The sequence below is a fragment of the Papio anubis genome, chromosome 2, assembly GCF_008728515.1.
Source record: "Papio anubis isolate 15944 chromosome 2, Panubis1.0, whole genome shotgun sequence".
NCBI classification, from domain to species: domain Eukaryota; kingdom Metazoa; phylum Chordata; class Mammalia; order Primates; family Cercopithecidae; genus Papio; species Papio anubis.
In genome coordinates, this window is record NC_044977.1 from 17592013 (window position 1) to 17617684 (window position 25672).

At 35.0% G+C, this 25672-nt stretch overlaps 1 protein-coding gene across 6 annotated transcripts in view; it reads left to right on the top strand.

The window, feature by feature from the left end:
• The window catches only part of EPHA6 (EPH receptor A6), a 928471-nt gene that overhangs the window by 645279 nt on the left and 257520 nt on the right, over positions 1 to 25672 (top strand). For all 6 annotated transcript variants that reach the window (XM_031661852.1, XM_031661826.1, XM_031661827.1 and 3 more), the window contains 3 exons: positions 14250 to 14358; positions 18105 to 18175; positions 21208 to 21333. In XM_031661852.1, coding sequence (XP_031517712.1) covers positions 14250 to 14358; positions 18105 to 18175; positions 21208 to 21333 — 306 coding nt within the window. The remainder of the gene's footprint in view (positions 1 to 14249; positions 14359 to 18104; positions 18176 to 21207; positions 21334 to 25672) is intronic.

Below are 25672 nucleotides of genomic sequence, written 5' to 3' on the forward strand. Positions count from 1 at the left end.
ATTCCCCGATATTTTATTTTTTATACCCATGAATTTACTATTAAGATAATTGGCTAGTTTTGGTGTTAGTTTTTGTTTAATTTATGTAGGTGACATAAAAGGAGAAGCGGAATTCCCCAAGGTATGTTGACCGCCCAGGGCTTAAGCACTGGACAATTTGACTCAGCCGAAGAAACTCTACGTTTTGACTTCTGAGATACCAAATCTTAGTGAGCACAGTAGGCAAGTCAGGGGGCCTCCATCAGGCCCACTCCAGCAATATCACCTTGTAGATCCAGAACCATTGTCTCTACTGTTTCTATGGTAATCAAATTGCTTAGAAGTTGGCCTACTTTTCTTTTCAATACTTAACACATCAAATGTCTCAGTGCAAACAGACAACATAGGACAGTAGTTAGAAGCTCGAACTCAGGATTTGAACTATCTGTGAGTAAATTCTGGTTCTGTCCTTTCTAACTATGTGACCATGTGCAAGTTAATTAGCCTTTTTATGCCTCAGTTTCTCCATCTATTAAAGAGGTAATAATACTACCATTTCACATGATTATTTTGAAGACTAAATAAGTTAACATACATGTTTAGAACTATGGAGAACACATAAAAGCTCTCAAAGGTGTTTTTTAATATGATCATTACTACCCTTCTTCTGAGGGAAACTCCACTGAGTTCAGTATGATTTTTTGGACCATCCTGTGCTGGGAATCAGCTGCTACTCACCTATATAAAGAAAAAAGGAAATAATAAAAAAGAAGAAGAATGTAATTTTGGCAAAAGACCTTTTGTAGGGCAGCCTCTGTGGAATCCTCCTCTGTTTTCAAGTGGAAATGAGAAGACTTATGTACCATAGCCACATACTCCACTTTAAGTTTTTTACAATTAAAATAATAGCCACCTCATGAATTTCCTTGCACAGAAATAAGCAACTTACCCAAAATCAAGCTCAGCTATATATTGAAAATGATATTTTTTGGCTCAGAATAGGTATTAGGTATGTTATCACTTCTTGAATATAAACACAGAATATCTTGCTTAAGGAAGGATTTTACTTTTCAAATTATTGAATAGACACAGTTTTGAGAATATTTGAACTTGAATAAAATCACATATTTTTTTTACTGAGCATAATAACTGAAAAAAAGGCTACTCCATTATTTTCTAAGTTATTCCAAGTTATCTGACAGACAAACAGAGCACCAAGTAAGAACACACCAAAAAGACTTGGGACTTTCTAATTACCTTTGGCATGTGCCTCTTTTTCTGTCACATTCTGTGCTGCAACTCAGAAGGCCTTTGAATCCTTGGGAATCTTTGACAACTACTTATTGTTTAACAGAATAGTCTCATATATATATATACACACACACACACATATATACACACAAACACATATATATGTCTCAAATATATATATAATTTAAGTTATTAATGTCATTCAATAGAAATAAGAGAAATAATAGTCCAAATTTCATGTTTTAAACAGAAAAAAATGAGTGTTTTAAGCAGTAAGTAGCACGACTTTCCCCATATATATAATAACATATCTAAATTGGTCTTAATTTTTATTAGGATGCTTTCTCAGAGGACTAAACAGAGAAATAGTGATTTTTTAAATCTGCATTTCTCTTCTTCCTAAGAGCATTTGAGGCAGTTTAAAATGTATGCACAAAATGTTTAATAGATTAGAACTAAAATAGAAAATTAGGTCCATATACACAAGAGAGAACAAAGTGTCATTCTGATAATCATTACTAGAGATGCACATGTATGTGCATAGAGAATAGAAAAGTTATACACTCATGAAGCACAAATGATCTAAGAAAGATTTATAGAGGCTATTGAGGAAAATGGCCTCAAGCAGCTTTTTCAACAAATGCGAAAGTTTTTTGTTTGTTTTTACATGACATTTTCTGACTACAACCTTTGATAGAGCCAAGGTAAAGTTTCACTGACTGAACATGATTTTTCCAAGATGGGAGAAAGTTACTTAATTCATTCCATGCACACAGACTTTAAAAGATAAACTCTACCTAGGAAGTAAATGAAAGGAGTTACCTTTTAAATTTATTTTCCAAAAATTTTGCCTGTTAGGAACTTAAAATTGGAATAATCTAATAGGACGCTTTGATTGCAGATATCACATAAACCATGAGCTCGCTTACGGAAAGAGGAATGAAGAAATGTCCCAGACTAGGTTTCAAAAAAAACTGAAACAAGAAACTGGAAAATTCTCAAAAAGAAAGACAGCTTTTATTCCTGATAATAAAAGCACAGCCACTCATCTCTGTTTTGTGCTCTACCTGTGTCTATGTTCATTTAGGAAAACATGTCTATTGCTTATAAATCACATTTCCCTTAGTGTCAACCATGCATGAAAATTGCCAAACTAATTGTGAATCCTAATCCCAAATTCCTGCAAGAGGGAAGGTGGTTGGTCCAGTCTGGGTCAGTTCTCTGTGAGTAATCCAATGGTATGTATGACTGGGTGCCAGAGACAGGGAGAACAGTCTTCCAAACTCCTGCCCTGTGGGTGGAGGGAGTTTTCAGAGATAGGGCTGAACAGATACCTCAGAGGATGTTTACTAAGAATGTGAGGTTGGTTTTTTTGTTTGTTTGTTTTTTTGTTTTGTTTTGTTTTTTGAGACGGAGTCTCGCTCTGTCACCCAGGCTGGAGTGCAGTGGCGCGATCTCGGCTCACTGCAAGCTCTGCCTCCCGGGTTCACGCCATTCTCCTGCCTCAGCCTCCCAAGTAGCTGGGACTACAGGCGCCGCCACCTCGCCCGGCTAAATTTTTGTATTTTTAGTAGAGACGGGGTTTCACCATGTTAGCCAGGATGGTCTCGAACTCCTGACCTCGTGATCTGCCCTCCTCAGCTTCCCAAAGTGCTGGGATTACGGACGTGAGCCACCGCGCCCGGCCGAAGTTGGTCTTTAATGAGTGCTTAGAATGTGAATTTTCTGCTTTCATATCAATAGATGATACAAATAGTACAAAAATACGGTGAAGCAATAGAGAAATCCTTCCACTATAAATGTTGAGAAGCCCAACCAGTAGTTTTGCAAAAGTAAAAATAAAACCTCTCCACGTTTACACTAAAAAGGGCTGCAGGCAAAGCAAAGATTGTCCTTAGGAAGCAGATTTGAGTCTGCCCCCACCATTAGATATATTCTACATTGAGAGTTCAGAGTCCCACGCCACAGGATACTGTGAAAAAAGATGATTCTGGCCGGGATATTTTTCAAAGCAGGTGTTGTTCCGAGTCATCGAAAACAAACCCGAGGAGTAATGCGCCCAATGAAAAAGTTATATTGAACTGCGTAGCTCTGCACTATGCTTTCCTGGATAAGCTACAGAAAAAATATGCTTGTACAAAATGGAAATATCTTGTCTCGTTCTGTGAAGTGTTGATCAATTGCCTTTTGTCTGCCAAAGAAAATGATTTTCATTTTGATAAAGTTGGTGATGCTCAATTTTTCCTGGCAGCAATAGGGTAGCAGAATTATTTGTATCCTGAAATCAATTCTAGTTTTTGAAAATCACACCTATATCATCAGCATTTCGGAAGATGCTTATCTTTCTATCTGCCATGATGGCAAATACCCAGTTTGTCTAAAATCAGTGTCATATTGTGAAGATACTAGTTAAAAAATAATAAATAAAACACAATACTGTTTTTATATTATGTGACAAAGTGAATGGGTATGTCAGGAAATATTCCCTTTCCTTTCCATTTTAGAAAGACATTTACTCCCACATTTGTAGATCCTAATATTAAGCCTCATTTTCTACTTAACTCAATTCCCTAGGCAATGAAGTCTAAATTTTATGAAAAAATCAATATGCATAAGTAAACAATCTTATTTTCTTCAAAATAATAGTAGTAAGTAGTAGGGCAATACTGTGCAGAAAACCTTCTTGCTGCTAATATAAATTATTTAACTGGGAGACCTCACACACATGGCTTAAGGAGAAGCAGAGTGTAAATAATTGAAGAGGTGCTGAAAAAATTGATGGAGCCATAGTTTTGTGCTACCATGGGTTTGGCCTTTTTAAAATAGTCTCCCATTGAATCTGTCCAGAATTAATCCTGGTGATTGATTAGATGTTTGAGGTAAATAGTTTGGTGTTCTTCAGAACAGGCTTCAAACAATGATCCAGAATCTTCCCTTAGAACTTACTCACTTTCAGGAGATGGTTAAATGAGTTTTGGCATAAAGCAATAGCAGGTCCTTAAGGAAATATACTTGGGTCCATAACGCTAAGAAAAACTGGCACCTGGCATTGATGTTTAGCCGTGCTTCCATAAATAGTTCTGCTGATGCCAAATAAAGGACAACCGTAGCCTCAAATTTGTTATCATAAACTGTGAAAATTCACTAAAAGCATTCCACATGAATTTAGCTCCAGTATTTTGGTGATAATTAGTTTATAATTAGATAGGTTTCAGTTAAGCAAATTATCCCACATTCTAACATGCTGTCTTGCTAAACTTGCCAGAAATGTTGTCTGCCCATTTGTTTTTTTTTCTTTGTTTTTGCATCCATGCAATTTTTATTAAATTGATACGTGAGACCCATTAGATATAGGAAAGACAGGACTGATTTTCCCCCAAAACTATCCATCTATTAAGGAAAAATAAATTGGAATATCTCCTGGCACATTTGTTAGTCATTCTATAGAAAAAGATTGTTTTTGGAAAGGTAAGGACATTTCCACTCCATTTCACCCTACGCTTCCAATCCTATCCATCCAGTTACCAGGCAAACAGACTTGAGAGGCTGTGTTTATCATCAAAATCAAAAGATGATAGTAGAGTTAGATAGAAAATATTCAACTCAAGCAACATAATAAACAATGAGAAGTAACTATACCTAGTTTGGATATATAAAGTCCTGCATTGCCCTGCCACATATTAGCATTTACATCCAGTCTAATTATTTCCTCTTGGTTCATTATATTAAATAGGACTCTCTATTTCAAGTGACAAAAATGTACTGGCTTAATAAAAAGTGGGACTTTATTGCCTCAGGTAACTGAAAAGTCAAAGGGGTAGTGTGAGGGTCAGGCCAAATCCAGGCTCTCCAATGATGTCTTTAATAATGTCTCAGTCTCAGTTCTGTTTTCTTCTCTGTTGGGTTTGCCTTCAGTATTCTCATATATTTGCAAGAGTTTATGTCTCTGGTAAACATGGCAATTTTCAGTAAACATCTGTATATACCCTATTCTGGAATCTGAATATTAATAGTAACTTGAGAAAAACTCAAGCATGCTGACTGGAGTCAGTTTCAGTTTAAATTATTATGACCTATTCCTTGCCTATCTCTCCAACTTCCTCTTGTGCATTTTGGTATGTGTCCCAGGCATATAAAAGTACATATAAACTCCTGAAGATGTTGTGCTAGTTGTATCTTTGTGGTATTTGTGATGTTTCCTCAAGCTATAGTGTCCAATATCTACTCACCATGTTGGTGACTTGCAGATTTCTTTGAATCATTCCAGATTTAGTTTAAGAATCACCTTCTTTATAACCTTCATGTGATTTTTCCTGTGGAGATTACCAGTCTCCCCCTCTTGTCCTGTGACCTTCACACATACCTCCATTCTAGCACCAATGTTTCTGTATTACAACTAAGGTCTGCATCTCTCTCTCTCTCTCACTAAAGAGAAACGCTATGAGGAAATCACACTTTAGTTTTCTTCATCTCCCCAAGCTCTATATCACAGTGCTTAGCAAATGATATTTTTGTTGTTTTTGAATGAATAATAAGTTGGTGAATGAGAATTTCCTCAAGAAATAATTTAGATTTTTTTCTAAATAATTCGGTTTTTAAAATCAAGTTTATTTTCTTTAAATACTTTTTCTGGCCGGGCGCGGTGGCTCAAGCCTGTAATCCCAGCACTTTGGGAGGCCGAGACGGGCGGATCACGAGGTCAGGAGATCGAGACCATCCTGGCTAACACGGTGAAACCCCGTCTCTACTAAAAAATACAAAAAACTAGCCGGGCGAAGTGGCGGGCGCCTGTGGTCCCAGCTACTCGGGAGGCTGAGGCAGGAGAATGGCGTGAACCTGGGAGGCGGAGCTTGCAGTGAGCTGAGATCCGGCCACCGCACTCCAGCCTGGGCGACAGAGCCAGACTCAGTCTCAAAAAAAAATAAAATAAAATAAAAAAATAAATACTTTTTCTATGAAAAATGGACTCCAAATAAATCTAAGTTTATACAGTTCATACAATTTACAAAATGTGTGATCCCTAATGATGATCAATTTCATTACAAACTCTTTATCTCAAACCACAGTAACTGTTATATTAAGAAGCTATAACCTCAAGTGCCTAGATATGCTCACCAATGTACAAATATCCACTATTAATATTATGGCACATGGTGAATAGTATTTAAAATTGAACATCATTGGTTCCAGGTCAGTGATCCAGGGAAGTTGTGACATTTGTATGGAAATCCTATTTTACACTGGATCTTAAAAATCTTTTTAAAGGATGAAAGATATGTGCATGAAGATATAAATATTCTTTGAGAAAAATGTTCTCAAGACCTATCTCAACTGCCAGTAACAATATGAAATACAGACAATTACAAATTACATCTTTGACATTTAGAATGTTGACCATAGTTTCAGGTGTTTAAATGTCTCAACCATTTTCTTTGTTCTTTGAAATTTGTCACATGAAGCCTACCTGTGGTAAGGCATCTTGACCATTCATTAATGAACACAAGAATCTCTTTTTAAAAAAAAAGTCAGAAAATATTTCATTATGCTACACTATTTGCCTCTGCTTCTGCCTCTCCATCAAATTGTACCAAACTCACATTTTCCAATTATCCCCGTCTCATTTGGCATTTTTACCTGACAAGTAAATTGAGGTCGTCAGGAAGCGTGAATCTCAAAATCTTTGGTGTTTCAGGAAGCGTGAATCTCAAAATCTTTGGTGTTTCAGTGTAATCACAGTTTGATGTACTCAATTGTATTGTTTCTGAAGAAGTGGCAGAGGAGTAGAAGAAGGCACAGCTGTGCAATCACTTTCTGGGGGGGGGGAGGGGGAAGTATGATCCCTGCTAAGGGTCTCTGCTTCAACAGAAATGACCCAGCAGGTTTGTTTCCATCCAGCTGAGGAATCAGTAACCAGCTTACTTGAATGGAAAAGACAATCTCTTGCTCTTCTCTTTTATTTCTAATCTTAGGGCTACTTTTCCTTTGGGTAGAGAGCATCAAAGATTGAATGAATGTAAAAGAAAGATGTCAGTATAATACTATGTTGACTATATTTACCTTTTTTCAAAGCCTAGGTAGGGATATTTAGGAAAAAAAAATGACCCACATTATTTTCTATTAATCTATTTCTGAATAAATTATTATTTCTAATCTTATCTTTTCCTTTGAGTAGATAGCATCAAATAGTGAATAAATGTAAATGTAAATAGTGAATAAATGTAAATAGTGAATAAATGTAAAAGAAAGATATCATTATAATACTTTGTTGACTCTTTTTACTTTTTTTCAAAGCAGGGATATTTAGGAAAAAGAAATTGACCCACATTATTTTCTGTTAATTTACCTCTGTACATACTGATTTACAAAATACAAATATGAAAGGGAATGTAATGTAAAATTACAACATGTTTAAGCGTTTTGACACACATATCAAGTAAGTAAACTGTTCTTTAGCCAAGGGCATTTTATCCTTATATTTAGAATGTCATTTTTATCTCTTCTTCACAAACAGTACACATGTATTAATACCTATACTATGTATGGCTTATGCTAATCCCTTGTTATATAGAAAGTTGAACCTTATTATTCTGCCCTCAAGAGGCTTGTAGTAGAGATGAGTCAAAAAACTGAAATTCTCAGGAAATGAATCATTTTGGTAATTTAAATTTTTAGCCAGGGTTTAATCTTAAAAGTATTATTTTTACAACTTCGTAATAGTTTGGAGGCAAACATTTTTTAATCATGCGTTCCCAAACTCTTGTCCTTTCAAATAAAACATATTGGACTTATCTCAGTATTTTCTAATTAATATCGAATGATCATATTAATGTATTATTGAGTTATAAAACATAGTGAATTATTTGATGCTCCTTGAATTTTGTAGGGCTATTTGATCCTAAACTCCTGTCCTCTGACTAGTATCCATTTTGGAATCTTGTGTCAGATTTTCAGTTTTTCCACCTCTTCCATCAGTCTGACTAGCAGTGTGCAATTCTATTCAACTCTCTCTCTGTACATGCCTCCCCAATCTATCTTCTAATCTGTTGCCTACTATACTATTTTATGAACTTGGAAATCAACAAATATGTATGAAGTAAAACTGTGAGGTGTCAAAGCTGTTTTATAGTATGTGGACCTCAGTCAGATATCTTTCTAGAGAATCTTTTTTGTTCTTGCCTTGCTTTCTATTGTTCAACTGAATCACATAATTGAGCCTGCTGTCTAGCTGATTTCAAATACATGTGATAATATGGGTACCTGAACTAAGAAAATACAGTGGGAGTTGGAGAGAATGAGAAAGAATCTAAGAAATACTTGAAAATTATAAGGGACAGGACTGATCAACTTGGAAGGTGAAGGAGAGAATTGGATGAGGGCTGAGTCCAAGTTTTCTTGCCTGAACATCTCTGAGAATGGGATACATGGGAAAGGGATGATTTTACCCTGTAGGCAATGGGAAATGTTCTCAATATTTTAAAATATTATTGTGAAGAATAATTATCTGTCCCTATAATGTGGATGGATTTTGAAAAGATACTGTGCAAAGGCAACCTAATAGCAAATGGTAAAACTAGTCTACTCCTGCAGGGCTGAAGCCTGACGGTAGGCTGTGTCACTGGTAATAAAGGCAAGATGAAAAACTTGACTGTGGACTTGGAGTTGTAGGAAAATGCAAAATCAAGGATAACCCTATGCTTTCAAGTCCATGTGACCAAAATGATAGCAGTATCATCCACAAAGTCACAAGTGTATGTTCATCTAGAAGATATGTTTCCTTAGCTTTCATTTGTATCTCATACTCTTCTGTCTGCATGAGAATGTGGTGTTGAGAATGTGCAGATTAATTAATCTCCATTGTGTTGCTAAATTCTCAAAAAGTTAAGCCAATTCTGATTTCTATACATGACCTGAGAGGAGAATTTTCCTGTATTGGTTGTCCATAAACTTTAAAATTAATTTACTGGGTATCATAAATTCAGGGCTTTGTTGAGATTTGTGCTGTGCTTAAAGAAATCATTCTGGTGAAACTATGAAGACAATTTATTTCACTGAGCAGCATTTTTTTGTGAGATGCTTTATTTAAAAATTCATGTTAACTACTGTCTTCAATAACTTTAAAAAGATGTTCATAACGGAAAAGAGTTAACTTTAGAAATCTATCCCACAGAAAATGACACAGAATACAAATAACAGATTTTACTTTGAAATGTAAATATAAACTAGAATAATCTTGATTACAGGGAGACAAAATCATATGCCTCCACAGAAGAAAATTCCTTGGTTAAAAATAGCCAAATTGCCTTTCTCTCACACTTTCCTAAAGATATGAAATCTCTTTTTTAAGTATTTAGATTCCAAGTCAAGCATTTCACTTTTTTTTTCTTTAGATGGAAACAAACCACACTTAATAATGTCACCACAACTTATGCCAAGCGCTGTTGCTCAGTCACAATTTCCCAATTCTTTCTGCATAATTGCTGCTTCTTAAGGAAGTATACTTTTTCCCAAATCATAGAATGAAATGCATCATTTTAATATACTTATCTTTGTCCAAGAAAACAACCCCGCAATTAAACAAAGGATCATTTCCAATCAGCCAGTCACAAATAAATTTTATTTTACACTATGAATTTCAGCGTGGTTCTTTTTAGGGACAAGTTTGCTTTCAACAGATACTACTTATGTGAGTAAATTATACATTTTTCTCCTACAAAACTAATGAGAAATAAGCTTTTGCTCAAGATTGAAAAAAATGAATGGATAATGCTATAGACAAGTTTTCATAACAGAGACATTTATAGCTATACTGTATTTTCCTGGAATCCATTTGGTAGATAATTTCATGGTTTGCTTATTTGTTTCTTTAAGTGTCTATTTAAATAAATCAAATTAATGACATCTCTATCCAAGGAGGTGATCATCCTGTTCCTCCTCTTACTTCTTCCAACACATTACATTTTCCCAGATTCCCTGTCAGCTCACTCACTGCCAGAGGCTGCTTATTCTTTTCCAACACCATTCAGTTTCCCTTTTGTAACAATAATTACTTTTGTAATTTGTTGTTCAGTGTCTGTCTTCCCCACTGAACTGAAAATCCATGAGCACGGTAACTGTGTTTTGTTCATCATTGTATACCCTGTGTCTATGTTAGTGCGTAGCATATACTAGTTGCTCAATAAATATTAATTGAATGAACTAATAAATTCTCAAACGTAGACTCATATTTCTGAGCTTTAATCCACTCAACTTGGTAAAATGTAGCAGTCTGAATTCCCTAGTAGCTTCTACCTCCCAGAAAGCATTGTCTCCAAGCACACAGATTAATTGGATTTTTCTGATTAGTGTTGGGTACACTCTCTTCACCTATATTGTATAGCTACACTGATGGTAAATCTTCCTCACATATCAAGGGAAGGGTGGGGATGTAGATTACTCCTGACCTTTTCTCACCAGAACCATACAGTGCAAATAATTATTCAACCCATTTACTCAAAGGAATATTTACTACCACATAGACTGGACACTGTATTGGTTTCCTAAGACTGTTTCAACAAATTATCACTAAGTCAGTGGCTTAAAATAATATATCACAGCTCTGAAGACCGAAAGCATGCTCCCTCCAGAGGTTCTAAGAGAGACTTCTTCCTTTTCTCTCCTTCCTTTTGGTGTCTTCATTCTTTGGCTTGTGGGTTGCATACCTCCAGTCTCGGCCTTTGTCTTTACGTGTGTCTTTACATGGCCTTCTCCTCTTTGGCTTCTCCACTTTTGTCTCTTACAAGGACACTTGTCATTGGATTGGGGACCACCTGGTTAATCCAGGATAATCAAGATTCTTAATTACGCCTGCAAATTCCTTTTTGGAGGGGAGGGGAAAGGCTGTCACCATTCACCCCACTATGGATATCATAGTGAATATAGTTCCTGCTCTCACTGAAGTTGAAATCAAATGGGAAAGACGGATTATAAAATGTAATTTCAATAAAATGTGATGGTTTTATTGGTAGAAATAGTTTAAGGGTCTTAGGGAACATCTGTCTGGGGACCTACCCAAATCTAAACAACCAGAAAAGAAAAGCTTTCCAAATGATGGGCTATTCATGAAGGAGTGATTAGAAATTGACTAGATATTAAGAGTTTGGCTCATTCTAGGAACTGGAAGAAATTCAGTATGCTTGGAGAATATAAGATGTATCTGAAGACATATGCTAGAGCCATTTGTAGACAGCCTTGATAACAAAGTTAAGGGCCTTGTAGTTTATCCTGAAATGAGGTCAGAGCTCTGTGACGGACGAACACTAATATGGTAAAAGACAAAAATTAACCCCATCAGGACCAAGCTCCTGATCGTTTTTATTTCCATATGGCAAATCTTGTTCTTTCCACTATTTGGTTGCAGCCTGCATGGGTAACACAATATCATAGTACAATTGCTCTGAAAGATTGTGACAAGAATATTACATTCAACATTATCATTTTACAGACATGAAACCAAGTTCAAGCAAGGCTATGATTGTTCTAGGGTGACCAAAACAGCTAGATCTAGTTAGTTCTTCTGTTAGTAAAAATGGTGGTTTAAAGTACTGGCAATTGCTTGGGCTTGGAGATCGACAAATAGAACCTGGATTGCCAGCTTTCCCTTGACAAGATATGTAACCTTGAGAAAGTAAAATAACTGTTAAAACTAGGAATGATAATAGTGCCTACCTATCAAGACCATTGTGAAGATAATTTGGATAATGAATTGATGCTCATAGTTTCCTAATAAATAAATAATGACTGTTGGTCTTGTTGAAGTTGATAATGTTGATGAGGTTTTTATAATCATCCCAGCCTCACAATCTGTAGCATTTTACTCCCAGTGTAATAGTGTTTCACTAAATACTCTTATTTTCCAAGAACATATTTTATTCTCCACAGAGAAGTGTTTACGGTTCCTAAGAAGCAATTATGCAGGAATATGCATTTTCCAAAGGGTCATAACTTAAGATTGTTATCTAATTAAAATTTGAATTAAAACAAAGTTTATAAATGTAATAACAAGTGTGCAAAAGGAGACATTTGTAGAATTAGCAGTTTAGTCAGTAATGATGTATGTCAAACAACACCATTTTTTATAACAAAGTAATCTGACTTTCAAAAGGCACCCAATTACTAAATCTCCCTCTGAATTTTGGACTCAACAAATTATAGCTACCTAACTACTATGAAACTATATGCCCCTGATTCAAAATTCTTGAATCATACTATATATTTTACAGATACAACAGTTTTTAAGTAAATAATGTTTTTTAGGTAAATGCCATCTGCTTTATCTTAAAAAAGATAATGTTTTCTAGAACAACTATTTCTTACATTTTTGTTATTCAATAACTTTCAGTGAGAATATGTGACATTTTAGAGCACAACATTGATTCCCATGATATCAGTGCTATTTTGAAGATTAGGAAATTCAGTGAAGACCTAATAAAAAACCTTCAGTACATTATTTATTGGATAAGATGCAACTACTTAACTTGTCTCTGCACAGATTATGAGCAAAAACTTAACATAGTAGTAGATTGCTTGAAAATGTCTTGATTAAATCATAGTGACTAAATTCTAATTCTAAGATTTAATAAATTTCTCTTACTGAAAACTGAACATAAATGACTTTTGTTTTTATTAACATTTAGACTTTTTTAAAAGTCTCTAAAATGCTATGACTGGTTTCTTACTGACTTGACAATAGTGTTTAAGGCTTAGACATTCTGTTGTAGATATGTTATTTTTATGAGAATGCTATTACTCTGGATATGAATTTGCACATAGTATACTGCATACTTAATTCTCAGAAAAAGATCTACTTCTGTGGAAGCTGTAAAATACTCAAGTTTAATAAATTATTATGTTAGAGACTTCTGCAGTTTGCTTCTTAGTTATATACCTTATTTGATTCAATTTTCTCTAGTAACTGATGAGATTAATAGATATTATTTATTTTCAGTAGTCAAAATAAAAAATAAGTTTAATTTCAGTTAAGGAACATTAAGAGACTGATTGATTTGGTTTTCTAGAATATTGATGGTTAACTGAATGATTACTACAAGTTATAGTAAAAAAAAAAAAAAAAAATGGAGAAATGAGACAAAAACCTGAAAGACTGAATTCTGATCATAGTTCTATGTGGGCTTCAGCAATTTCTTCAATTTTTTCTGTGCTTCTGTTTTCTTACCTCTATTATTAAGCAATTGCCTATTCCACTCATTAAAAATTTGATTAAAGCATTATGAATAAAAAAATTAGAAGTGCTAATAAATTAATTGAAATGATATATGTTAAAAGATTCCTGGAAGATTAGTAAAACATTCAGCTCATGTGGTTTTAAGAGACAGTTTTATCAATGAAAGAAGGAACATGTTGCTACCATATATAATCTGGTCTTTTCTTCAAAAAAGGAAGCTGTTAAATATCATTTTTCCAGTTATTGCTGATTAAACATCTAAGCACCCACTATGCATATCCTCGTGCTGTGGAGGTGGAATTCCACAATTTTAGTGTGTGGATTAAGCTCTATGAAGTATAAAGAACATCATTCTTAAAAGGAATTATACAGTAGTCTTTCTACTTTGTGAAAACAGATATCAAAACAGTCTATAAAGCCTGGTCTGTTGGCCAGAGTGTTTAAGAGGAAATACGGTGAGCAATGACATAAAACAGAATCCTTTAGCCCATCTGCTGATTTAGTTTTACAGCACATACTTAATCTTAAAATAAGGGCTACTAAGAATTCATCTACTTCATTGACCTTTTTTGAAGAAAGAGGAGAGGTTTATGTTGTGGATTATGGCCCCAACTCTTCAGCCCTTAGTCAAAACTCATTTATTTTGGGTTTGCTTCATATGTGTCAAATACTGAAATAAAGGCCAAATATGCTGGGCTTGGCATCCGTTATTGTACTTTCTAGTATAAATTAAATTGTAAAATGGTTTTAATAGTGAAATGTCACCCAGGGAAGTTTTAATATTGTATCTCTGTTTCAGCTTCTGACATGGCAGCAGAACAAGGACAGATTCTCGTGATAGCCACCGCCGCTGTTGGTGGATTCACTCTCCTCGTCATCCTGACTTTATTCTTCTTGATCACTGGAAGGTAACTGAAACACACCAGACTATTTCCAAGATGAATAACCACTCTTTCTATACACTGCGTATTCAAATGCTTGTAGATATAACAAAGCACACCTGAGGTCGAGAGGGATCCCAGAAGAATCCACTCTGACAGTGAACCATCATTAGTTCTCTGTGTCAACAGGTCCCTGAATATGGAAAGATCCAAAGATGACTAAAGCTGTTTGAAAGCTACGAATGATGAATTTATACTCAATAAGTTACTCTGTGTTTTTCCTTTACTATAATCAAATTACACCATCAAATTAATTTTATTAAAAAATATTTTAATGGAAAGCCAGAACAATTTATATAAAAACTCTTTATAAACCTGGTGTTATAGAAATATAATATTTTATCAATTAAATATTGAAACTGTCTATGTTAGAAATGTATTAATTGGTTTTATAAATCCAATATTTCTATACTTCAAAGTAATATGAATAAAAATATAAACTAACAGTAAATTTAACATAGCAAAAATCCTAAATTTGAATCCTGACTAGCTGGTCAAAGTGATTCACCCATCAGAACCTTAGTTTTCTATTTTTACACAGGTTTGATACAAAAGTATATTTAAACCATTTAATGACTTTTAAATAAATAGTATGAACACCATAAGCCAGGTGCTGATAATACAGAGATGTGAATGAAGATAATATGTATAACATTATATGAAAGAATAAATGTTATATCTTATTTAATCAATGGTATTTGGCCTAGAATTTTGACAGAAATCATAGTATTTTATTCTCAGATCATTCTAACAAGAAGATAAAATATTCTATCTAGATATCAATAGGGGCATAAAAGAATACCTCAACAGATTTTTTTATAATCTGAAACACACATCTACTGCAATATTCCACTATCAAGACTTAAAGCTGCAAAAAGAATGTCAGCCAAACAGTACACACCCATGCTGACTCCAGCTAAAGCACACCAACCCTACCAGAAAACACTGGTACCTCAGAAATAGCAGAAATAATAAATAGCTACCTTCAGCGAACCAAAAACACTATTTGTTTTTAAAACCACTTAGGGGCCAATATTTTATTAAAATTTAATCTACTTAAAATTATAGAAGATAGACACACATGTAATAATTGTGTACAATTTTGACAGCACACCAAAAAGTATAGAACTTGGCAGGTACTTTGCATGTATCGAGTGTGGGTCTCTGACAAATATACAACTTCTCTTCGGTAACAGGGTATTAGATTTAGCTGTAACAAACCTCCTTTTATAGAATTTACCAAGGAAAAAGCCGCATGAATATTCTAATGTGGTTGAGTTAAAAATGATGACTTATTTGTGAAATTAATGGAAAGAAGGCACATTACAACTATGTTTAGTTAAGTTTTTCATGCATATAAACAGATATAGTAATGGTCTTAGAATTAAGAGAGAGTATTTGGGGGTCTTTAGTTTTGGGGGCTGATTAGCTGATTGAATAATGCTAGCTATGGTAACAAGGAAAAAACAGACATGAAAGAATGCAGGAAATAATGATAAATGCATCGTAATAAAAGTACTAATTTGGGCATAACATGTTGCCACCATCAGTCACTGCTGTCCAGCATTCTCTTAGGACCCTTTTCCTTTATTTTTAGGGCTAACCTCTGACAGCTATCTGCCATCATCAGAGCTTTGATAATGCTCATCTTTTATAGAGGACAGAAAACAAATTTTGGAGTCTCTAAACCAATTAACTATTAGGTTGAAGATTAAATGTTCAGCACTGCAGCTTATCAAACATGGCCTACAAAAACTTGAATCACTAGCCAGAGTAAAGTGGTTATAAAAAATAAAACCCCTAAACAGCCTGCTGGAGGTCTAAGTTTTCTGGAAAAAATTAAAATTATTCCCATACTATTTTGGACTCTCTGGTAAAGAGAGGGTTTCCAAGACAGTTACTGTTAGGGAAAGAGAAAGAGGAAGGAGGGAAAGGAAAAGAAGGGGAGGGGAGGGGAGAAAAAGAGAAAGAGAGAGACAGAGAGAGAGACAGAGAGAAAGTTTCAGTGAGGGTTAATGGTGCAAGTTTAAAAAAGAAAGGGAATAAGAAAATAAAATTATTTTGTTGTATGTAAAGTCACAATGACAATTTGGTTAAGAAAATCAAATTGCCAGTACTTTAGCATTGCTGTGTGTTTAGCAAACTTTATTAGGAAAATGCTAAATAGAAGAATAAACGTTACTGTATATTCCTTAACCTCTATAACATTAATGCTGCCAATGCATTTTGAACTGGGGTCACTGATACTTTATAATACTCTAATTATCATGAGGTTACATACCATTTAAAGACAATCTGCTTTGGAGCCCAGAAAGTTTATTTAGTTATTCAAGTACAATGGCGTTCCATTGTACTTCAAGGAGATCTTAACTCCAAAGATACAAATTATATCATGTAACTATACTGTGGAAAATTAAGTATGATGGTTGATTTTGATTCAGAAATATTTTCGTTTTCCATTTTCAAAGCTTCTTTGAAGGAGGGAGTAATTTCTTAAATGTGATTTTATTTAACATCAGTATTATATTGTTTACAATAGAAAAAAATCATCTGTACATTTAAAAGAAATTTAATGATGATTCACTATATTGCAAAATTGTATACAGTTATATGTATCAAGAACATAAGTTAAGGCCTTATTTTTTCGTAGAGTATTTCGGTAAACAATGATTTAAATAGCACATACACATGTGGCAAAGCATTTCATTAAGGCATCAGAAAATATTTCCTTAACACATAAATATGATGAACACAAAAGAAAACATTTCAATCTTTGCGGGCTAAATAAGTATTGCCTAATAAACTTGAGAGTTGGGCTCAAATATTATCTTTATTTGGGATTCCTGGAGCAGAATAGAAATACCACTTAAAAGGAGAATTAAATGATGAAGAAAAAATTGTGCTAAATTATTTTCAGCTTTCAGTTTATATGTTTGCCAATTTATATTTCATCAGAAATTGCTTTAACATTCCATGCATTGAAGAGAACAATTTCAATTACATAAAATAGAAAAAAAATATATTTTGAAGTATCGCTTAAGCACTTTGGTAGGGGAGCACTCATTGAAAAATATTCTATAAAAACTGTAAGACATTTCTGAATAAATACTCAACTTTTCATAGAATTTGAGGCAAAATTCCCATTGAAAGACTGAATTATGTAACACAGATATACTTTGCTTAGCCAGTAGAAATTTGATATACCATCAAATCATATGGATGTTGAAGAATTTACTCATATTGAAGAACTCTTGGGAGCATGATCCACAGGGAGACTAGAACATGCCTCTACAAAATTCCAAATATTAAAAAATAAAACTGCTGAACCGTCCTGCTGTTTAGCAATGAAAATGGAAGACAGTTGTATACATTTCTGAGATACTGACTCAAAATACTTTTTTTATTCTGACTTTTAATTTTTTTTTTTTTACCAACTCTAGCTATTAGTAGTCATATAAGGGATGGTTGTGGCAGATTATTAAATATTTTCTAAGACTCCTGTCTTGCAAATCCATCTACTTGACAGTATTTTATTCTAGGACTAGTTTCAATGTACATAAAAATCTTTGTATAGAATATTTTCACGTTATAAAGATACTGTAAAAGTGGTCTGCATGACAAGAACTTTGTTCATAGATTATACGTATTTTAATTGGTTTTGCTTTGTATCCAGCATACTTCTTAAAACAAGTTTCTTTTTATCTTTTTAAAAGATGTCAATGGTACATAAAAGCCAAGATGAAGTCAGAAGAGAAGAGAAGAAACCACTTACAGAATGGGCATTGTAAGTAGTGCAGTGACTTTCTTTCATTATTTTGTACTGTTCCAGCACTTTCAGGAGTTCATTCAAACGCTATCTACTGAGTTGAGAAACAAAAGAAAAAAAATCTCTTCCAACCTTTCAGCATTAAGAATTTTCATCTGGTTTCCAGGTTTGTTGGTGAGAGTTGCACCTGCTTCTCATTAAATAACATTACCTTGTTCCCAATTCTGCTTGCTGGAAAACACAACAGACTGAATTTGCTAAAAATAATAGTTGACTGATTTTATCAAGTTATTTACCACTCACAATGGCTCCAAAACATGAGTTGGTTTTTATCTAGTGGAGCATTAGACATAGAAATAAATATTAGGGAATCTTTATTCCTTCTTGTAGGGACTGTCTTTTAAATATATAACAAATCAATTTACAATTCATTAATATTAACAAAGAATATCAGCTCTTTAACTCTTAGAATATGTATGAAATCCTTGGGCTGACTACAAGGTTATATTCATTTCAGAGATCTATTCCCAAGCAGCCTATAATTACCACTATAGTTGGTTTGATAATTGACAACTTCTCCTCCTCAACATCCACCTCCACCTCCACCTCCAAATTGCAAACTACTTCAGCAAGACAGTTTTTCTATTGTGAGACACTGGATTAACAAGAAAGGGATGTTCTCTAATTAACCACAGTGTAGAGATAATATGCAAAGCAACTGAACTGTTTTAATTTATCTTTTATTTCAAATTGAGCAAAAGATAATAAAGGACATTTCAATCTATACCACCCTCCAGGAAAGGGAAAGGATTTAAGTGAGGAGTGTTTATATAGTAAGTTTGAGTCTTACTGCACTGGCAGAGCTGAGAGAACTGATATCTGGCCTGGGATAACCCGGAAAGGCTATAAACAGATTGCAGAAACCTGGATCCAGACACCTGGGCTGATGACTTACTCCGGGCAACCTTAAGATTCACTACAGGGCATTTAGTACTGATATGCAGAGGGAGAAGGTGCTCCTGAGGCATTTATTATCTGTTTTCCAAGAGTCAGGTTAGCATAAACCAAAGCAGATGGGCCCAGCACGAAGCAATGAAAACAAGACAGCCAAGGAGGTAGAAGAAAGTTAACCAACTGATGTTTAAGAAGACGTTGATAAGTTAAATTAGTAACCAGGTATTCAAAACTGGAATTCAGTTTGGTTGTTTATTTTCCTCTTTACTACACATATCATGTTTATATGGAAAAAAAGTGATATTTACTAGTCTTATTCTATAGAAATGCGTACCACCTTAAATAATTGAATAGTTTAATAGTTAAAACCACATATGAGTTACTAAATGATGCCTGTTATCTGTGTCTAACATAATATTATCAACACGACGACATATCTGATTAGAAACCACTAATAATTAGTAGTGGCTATTAGGTTTGAGGTTATAGAACTCAGTCTGAAATCACAAATTCTACTAAGTTGTTATAAAAATATCATATGGAATATAAAATAGAGGTAGAGACTATCTGTTCTCCTTTTCTCCAATGTATACTTTGAGAAGTCAAGAAAAGCATGACACGTTAAAATTAGTGTCAGATCTGGGTATACCTGGAAATATGCTTTTCTGGTGCTAATTTGAGAAATATTAATTTTCGCATGGTCCATATGTAGCACTAAGAAGACAGAAGACCAAATATATAAATGAAGGCAATGGGCATAGAAGGACTAAGGAAGCAAATTGCTGCTAATATTGGGCATTTCAATACCTCCTCTAAACTTTATTACCTTTTGTTTGTTGCTTTTGACTTTTTTGTCTGTTTGTTTTGCAAGGAGAGTCAAAAAACAGTTAACGCTGGGTATTATATGGCTTTCAAAATCTAAGAAGTAACAAAACCAAAATACCATTCACTCTGCCACAAACTTCACATTGGTCTTTTAATCCCTACTAGTCTGTATTCAATAAAGGCTCTCTGTGTGATTATTGCCTGTAAAAACCATACCAAAGATAGTTGGAAAGATAGAAAGATATGTAAGAAATGACCTCCTGTCTAGAGATCTAAAATGGAAAATGGAAATTAATGAGCCAGCTTGTTGGCTTGTGTCTGTAGTCCCAGCTACTCAGGAGGCTGAGGCTGGAGGATCACTTGAGCTCAAGAATTCAAGGCCAGCCTGGACAACATAACAAGACTGCCATTTCTCTAAAAAAACAAGAGAAATAAATAAATGGGCAAAACAGAGGGATATTCATGGGCAGAGGCAGTCTGTGACTTCTTTGGATACTCACAAATGGACATACAACCACGCATTCATGTTTTCTAGCCATCCTTTCTCATCATCCTAACTGCCCGTAGGCTGTGAGCACTCCATCCCCACCAATGAAGCTCAACAGACATACAACCAATGACCAGATTTGGGCCTTTGATTTCCATCCTTCCCACCAGGATAGACAAGCTGATCCTTTTCAGCACTATGTGCAGTCAGTCCATGGAAACCACTACGTGAATACAGAAAACGGCCATTATCCCTACTGGCCTTTCTTGCTTCTATGCCATGGAGTCAGTTCTTTACTGCTTGAGGTTTTCTGGAAAAGGGAGAGACCACAGGACTAGGGTATGAGTTCATGAAACCTAATGCCGTAGAGTACAAAAGGTACAGGAGGGACCCTAATGGGCTTCCTTGTTTTGGAGGGAGGCTTATGCCTCATTTTTCCCATTCCCCAAGCTAGAGCAGATGTGGACTGTTTTGGAAGTTTAGTGAACGAGTGAGCTGAGTAAACATTTTACAGAAATATGAGACATGTGTTTTCTGGAATCTGTCAGCTCACTTTCTAGGAATCCACCAGGTCATTCTACATTAACAGTGAGGTAAATAAATGTTTGACCCTTGTAGTCAAAGCTCTCATATGGGCAGAGGGTGGGACAGGAAGAAAAGAGAGACTTTAAGTCTTTAATAAGACTGACTACTTCAGTATGTCATTCCCCGTTTTAAATGTTCACAAGATGTAGACTACAGAGATACTCAAACTAAATCAATCGTTTTGTTGTTGTTGTTGCAGTGCGCTTCCCGGGAATTAAAACTTACATCGATCCAGATACATACGAAGACCCATCCCTAGCAGTTCATGAATTTGCAAAGGAGATTGATCCCTCAAGAATTCGCATTGAGAGAGTCATTGGGGCAGGTAAATGTCAAATCTACGCTTTTGAACAAAAGATTCCTTAATTTCTTTGTAACTGGTTTATCAACATGCTATCTTATATCTTGGCAGTTTTGGTCATTGAAAAGTTTTAACAAGTGAGAAGTAAAGTGATCTTGTATATGGTTTTTTTGTTTTTGTTTTGTTTTGTTTTTTTAAGTATACTGAGTGTCCATTTGTTTCCAAATACTGAGAACGTTCACAAAAGTTACTTTTAACATTCTATGGCCTTTTTTTATAGTGGAGATAAATTACAATGAAACTAGAGTTTTTAGGAGTTTGTCATAAGGTTATAGATTTACTCGAGCGCCAACATCTATAGACATATACTATAATTATAATAGTATTTAAAATGATGACCATGAGCCTCTGGAAGACACAGAAAAGTTCTGAGAATCACCAAAGAGAAAATTTGGTTCAGTGTAGTTTTATGTCATTTTAATGCAAATTAGTGTTTTTTGCTATGTAGAATTTTCTAATACTTAGAACACTTTATTATTTACCTATTCTGAATAAATATAAATTTCTTGTAAATCACCACACAGGAATTTATGCTGTACATTAGTAAGGGCAGATCCTAAGCCGATGTAACAAAGAGACTCCAGAATACAGATTTATTCCTCTTTCAGATGCTTGACCCAAAGTGCATAGTCCATGCTGGCTGCGGAGCTCTCATTCAGGGGGACTTGCAAGACCCAAGTTCCTTCTATTCTTGGCTCTGCATTCCCCTAGCATGCCCTCTTCCTCTAAATGACCAAAGCTGAGTCACCAGTACATCTGCCTTCCTGCCTGTGAGAAGGAAAAGGAAATAGATCAGTCTCTCTGGTTTTGCTTTTAAGGCAATAACCTGAAACTTCCAAACACAGTATTCACATCTCAATGGTCCAAATAACAATAACATGGGCACATTTAAGTGCTAGAGAATTTGGAAACAGAATTGCTGATGGCTGCCATGTATGCAGCTAAAATGCATGTATTTATTTGGGGGGGCTGTTTTCCTAAACTAGAGAAGGGAGACTGGATCTTAATGGGAAACATAGGTCTCTTCTAGATGCTGGAGATTTGTTTAATCCTTCGGAAACAGCAGAACAGATGCAAGCATGGCCATTCCAGCCAGGTGTCATGTCTTTACAAAGGCCAAAAGAAAGCAGCTGATGATCCTCTGTTTCTTTCAAAGTCCTTTTTCCCCCAGAAGGACAAACTACATAATTTGAAGGACCCAGTATACCCTGAAACATACAGAAGGACAAACTACATAATTTGCAGGACCCAGTATACCCTGAAACATACAGAGTCTCTTGTTAAAAATTTATTAGGAATTTCAAGAAGGTGACAACAGAGAACTAAACCAACTATAGGGCACACCTAAACTCAAGGCTCTATGTGACTGCACAAGTCACATACTCATGAAGCTAATCCTGTTATACAGAGAGTAGAACTACCTCAAGAATTTCAGGCACATTTGCAGAGAGTTCTTCCTGATTTCACTCCATTCCCTATGTACCGTAGATCACCTCATCTCCTGCATGGCTGGGTCTCCCTCTGAAAGCTGCCACAAGGGCCTTTATGTTCATAATCTTTATGTTCTCAGCCAAAGAAGCTGCCATACCAGAAAGATTAAGGACCTGAAATTGAACCAGATTCTCTATCTTCTTCCACTGAACAAAGAGCACATCAGCAAGCATAATTGAGAAGAGTGATTGAATGATATTCATTTAGCTTTGGAGTTTGTTTTCTTAAGACAGCAAAGGGATAGAGAAGAGAGGAGGTTGAGTAATCTCCATTGCACACAATGTTTGGCTTTCTTCTTCTTGCACCTGAGAAAAACTGATATGTCTTTTTATACTGTCTTGTTCAATACTCACATAGACACAGGAGAAGCAATTTCTGTTTTAGCCCATTGTGCTACAACATAACAGAATGCCAGTGTGTGAAATCATAATGTTGAGAGATAAAATCAAGTATCTGAAGTATAAAGAATAAGAAGAAATTAAACGTTTCTTTTATTTTGGGATTTTTTTCAACTAAAATATAAATTTTCCTCTTAAGAAAGTATAATGGTTACTGCAAAAGCAAAGCTTAACTACTAAAGAGATTATTTTAGTTTCATTATTCCACCTACCTTCCCTGAACTCTAATAAGTCATAATGGGATTTATCTCATTTGACAAAGACAGACTATCTAAACCATGTAGTTATTCTTATAGATTGGGGTCTCTTTTTAAATCTGTATTCGTCGTTGATTGTTTCAGCTTTCAAACAATATGCTAAGAGTCCTTTTACTGTCCATATTCAGAAAAATAATGAAAAAGTGTTAAAACCTAACTTGCCTCTTTGTGCCCCTGGCCAGTACTGCTCTGTCAATTTATTCCTTTAGATCATTGTTATAGCCCTTTTACGCTGCTCTCATAGAATGCCTCACACCAGGTAATTTATAATGAACAGAGTTTTTTTGGCTCAAGGTTCTGGCGGCTGGAGTCAAGATTGAGGGGCCACATCTGGTGAGGGTCTTCCTGCTACATCATAACGTGGTGGAAGACATCACATGGGTGAGGGAGAGAAAAAGGGGGCTGATCTCCACCTTTTAAAACAAGCCTGCTGCATTAATCCAGTCATGAGGGCTCAGCCCTCATGATCTAATTACCTCTTTAGGTCCCACCTCTAAACACGGTTGCATTAAGGATTACATTTCCAATGTGTGCACTTGAGGGGACACATTCAAACCATAGCAGTCATGTTTCTAAAACTTTATTTTTGTGAATGTGTGAAGTGTGCATATTTTCCATACCAGCAGTGTGGACAAAACATTACTCAAGTTGAAGAAGAACCAGTTGTTACGTAGTATCTGTGTACCTCTGGTTACTTTCCCAATCTGTAACTATACATACTTTCTTAGATTGCCTCGTATCCTTTATTTTCTTTCCCCAGCTATTGACTGTTTCTTCTCAGACTCTATTTCTTCTTCATCTTTGTCCTTTAAGTAGTCCCCTTGGAAATGTAAATTAAGTGACTTAAGTGGCAGTCTAGATGCTGGACAGAGATGAAATGGGATGGAGAAGATGAGAGAGGCCAGATATCAGGTTGTGACAATTGTCAAGTGAAGGATATTCAGGCAGAATTAAGGCATAAGAATTAAGACGGTAGGAATGGAAAGGAGTACTTAGATTCACAGTTCGTTGCCAAGGAAAAATATACGAGACCTCCATCTCTTATAGATGCAAGACATGCATGCAAAGCAACAGTTAAGATTAATTTTCAGATGTCTAGTTGGAAAAGCACAATATACAATCATTAAATCTTTCTTAAATGAGTTATCAAAAATAAATGTAAAACACCCACATTAACATTTTCACAAAAAGCATAATATCACACCTGACCTGTGATATTTCTTAACACATTCACTGAACAATGTTTGTTAGATGGCTAATATTTACTTGTAAAAGATAATGTGCCACTTAATCTTTTCATATTAAATCACTATGCTTCTCAAGATATATGTATTAAGGCTGCCTTCCTCAATCTTTGTCCTGAGATTTTCGACTAGTAACCATCGAAATACTGTGCAACTGAACCATAAAAATTTAATTTTTCTGTACATATATTCTTAACATTCTCCATCTTTCCCTGTAAATTTCACTTTTTTGTAAGTTTTCTAGGGTGCTTTTGTGTGTGTGTGTATCACTCTTCTATTTAATAGTGGCAGCTTATCTTCGTTCATCAATATTGGCCTGAATTTCCATGAAAATGCACATTTCCATTTAAATAAAGTGAGCAGCTCTGTTGCATAAGAAACTATCAAGATCATCTATCTCCTTTGACTTTTTTTGCATTATAAAATGAAATTCTGTGGACAAAGGACTGTAAAACAGAAACTCCCAGGCTTAAACAGCCAAGTCAGATTAGGGGAGAATCATTATTTTATACATATCTTGCAAGATATGAGAAAACTGGTAAACAATTTTAATCATGGTCTGAAAAAGGTCATTGAAAACTGTCCATCTTTCAGTGCACTACTGAACCTAAACCAGTATGAGAACAATTTGCCTGGCGGAGTGTAATTTTGAAACATTATTCCATTGAAAAAATCAATCTTGTGTCTCTAAGCCCATAGGGCACCCTTCTTAAATTTGACCTTCCGTCTTTCCCTAGTCTCAATGGAAATACGTAATATCTTCCTGTCATTCATATTCTATCCCTTTATCTATACAAAACTCATTATGGCCTCTACTATCAGCCTTCTCTTCTGGCTTAGTGTCACCAATTTTTTTCTCTTCCTAGAATAGTCCAGGAGGTTTTAACTGTTGGTTTCTCAGCAGTTATCTGCA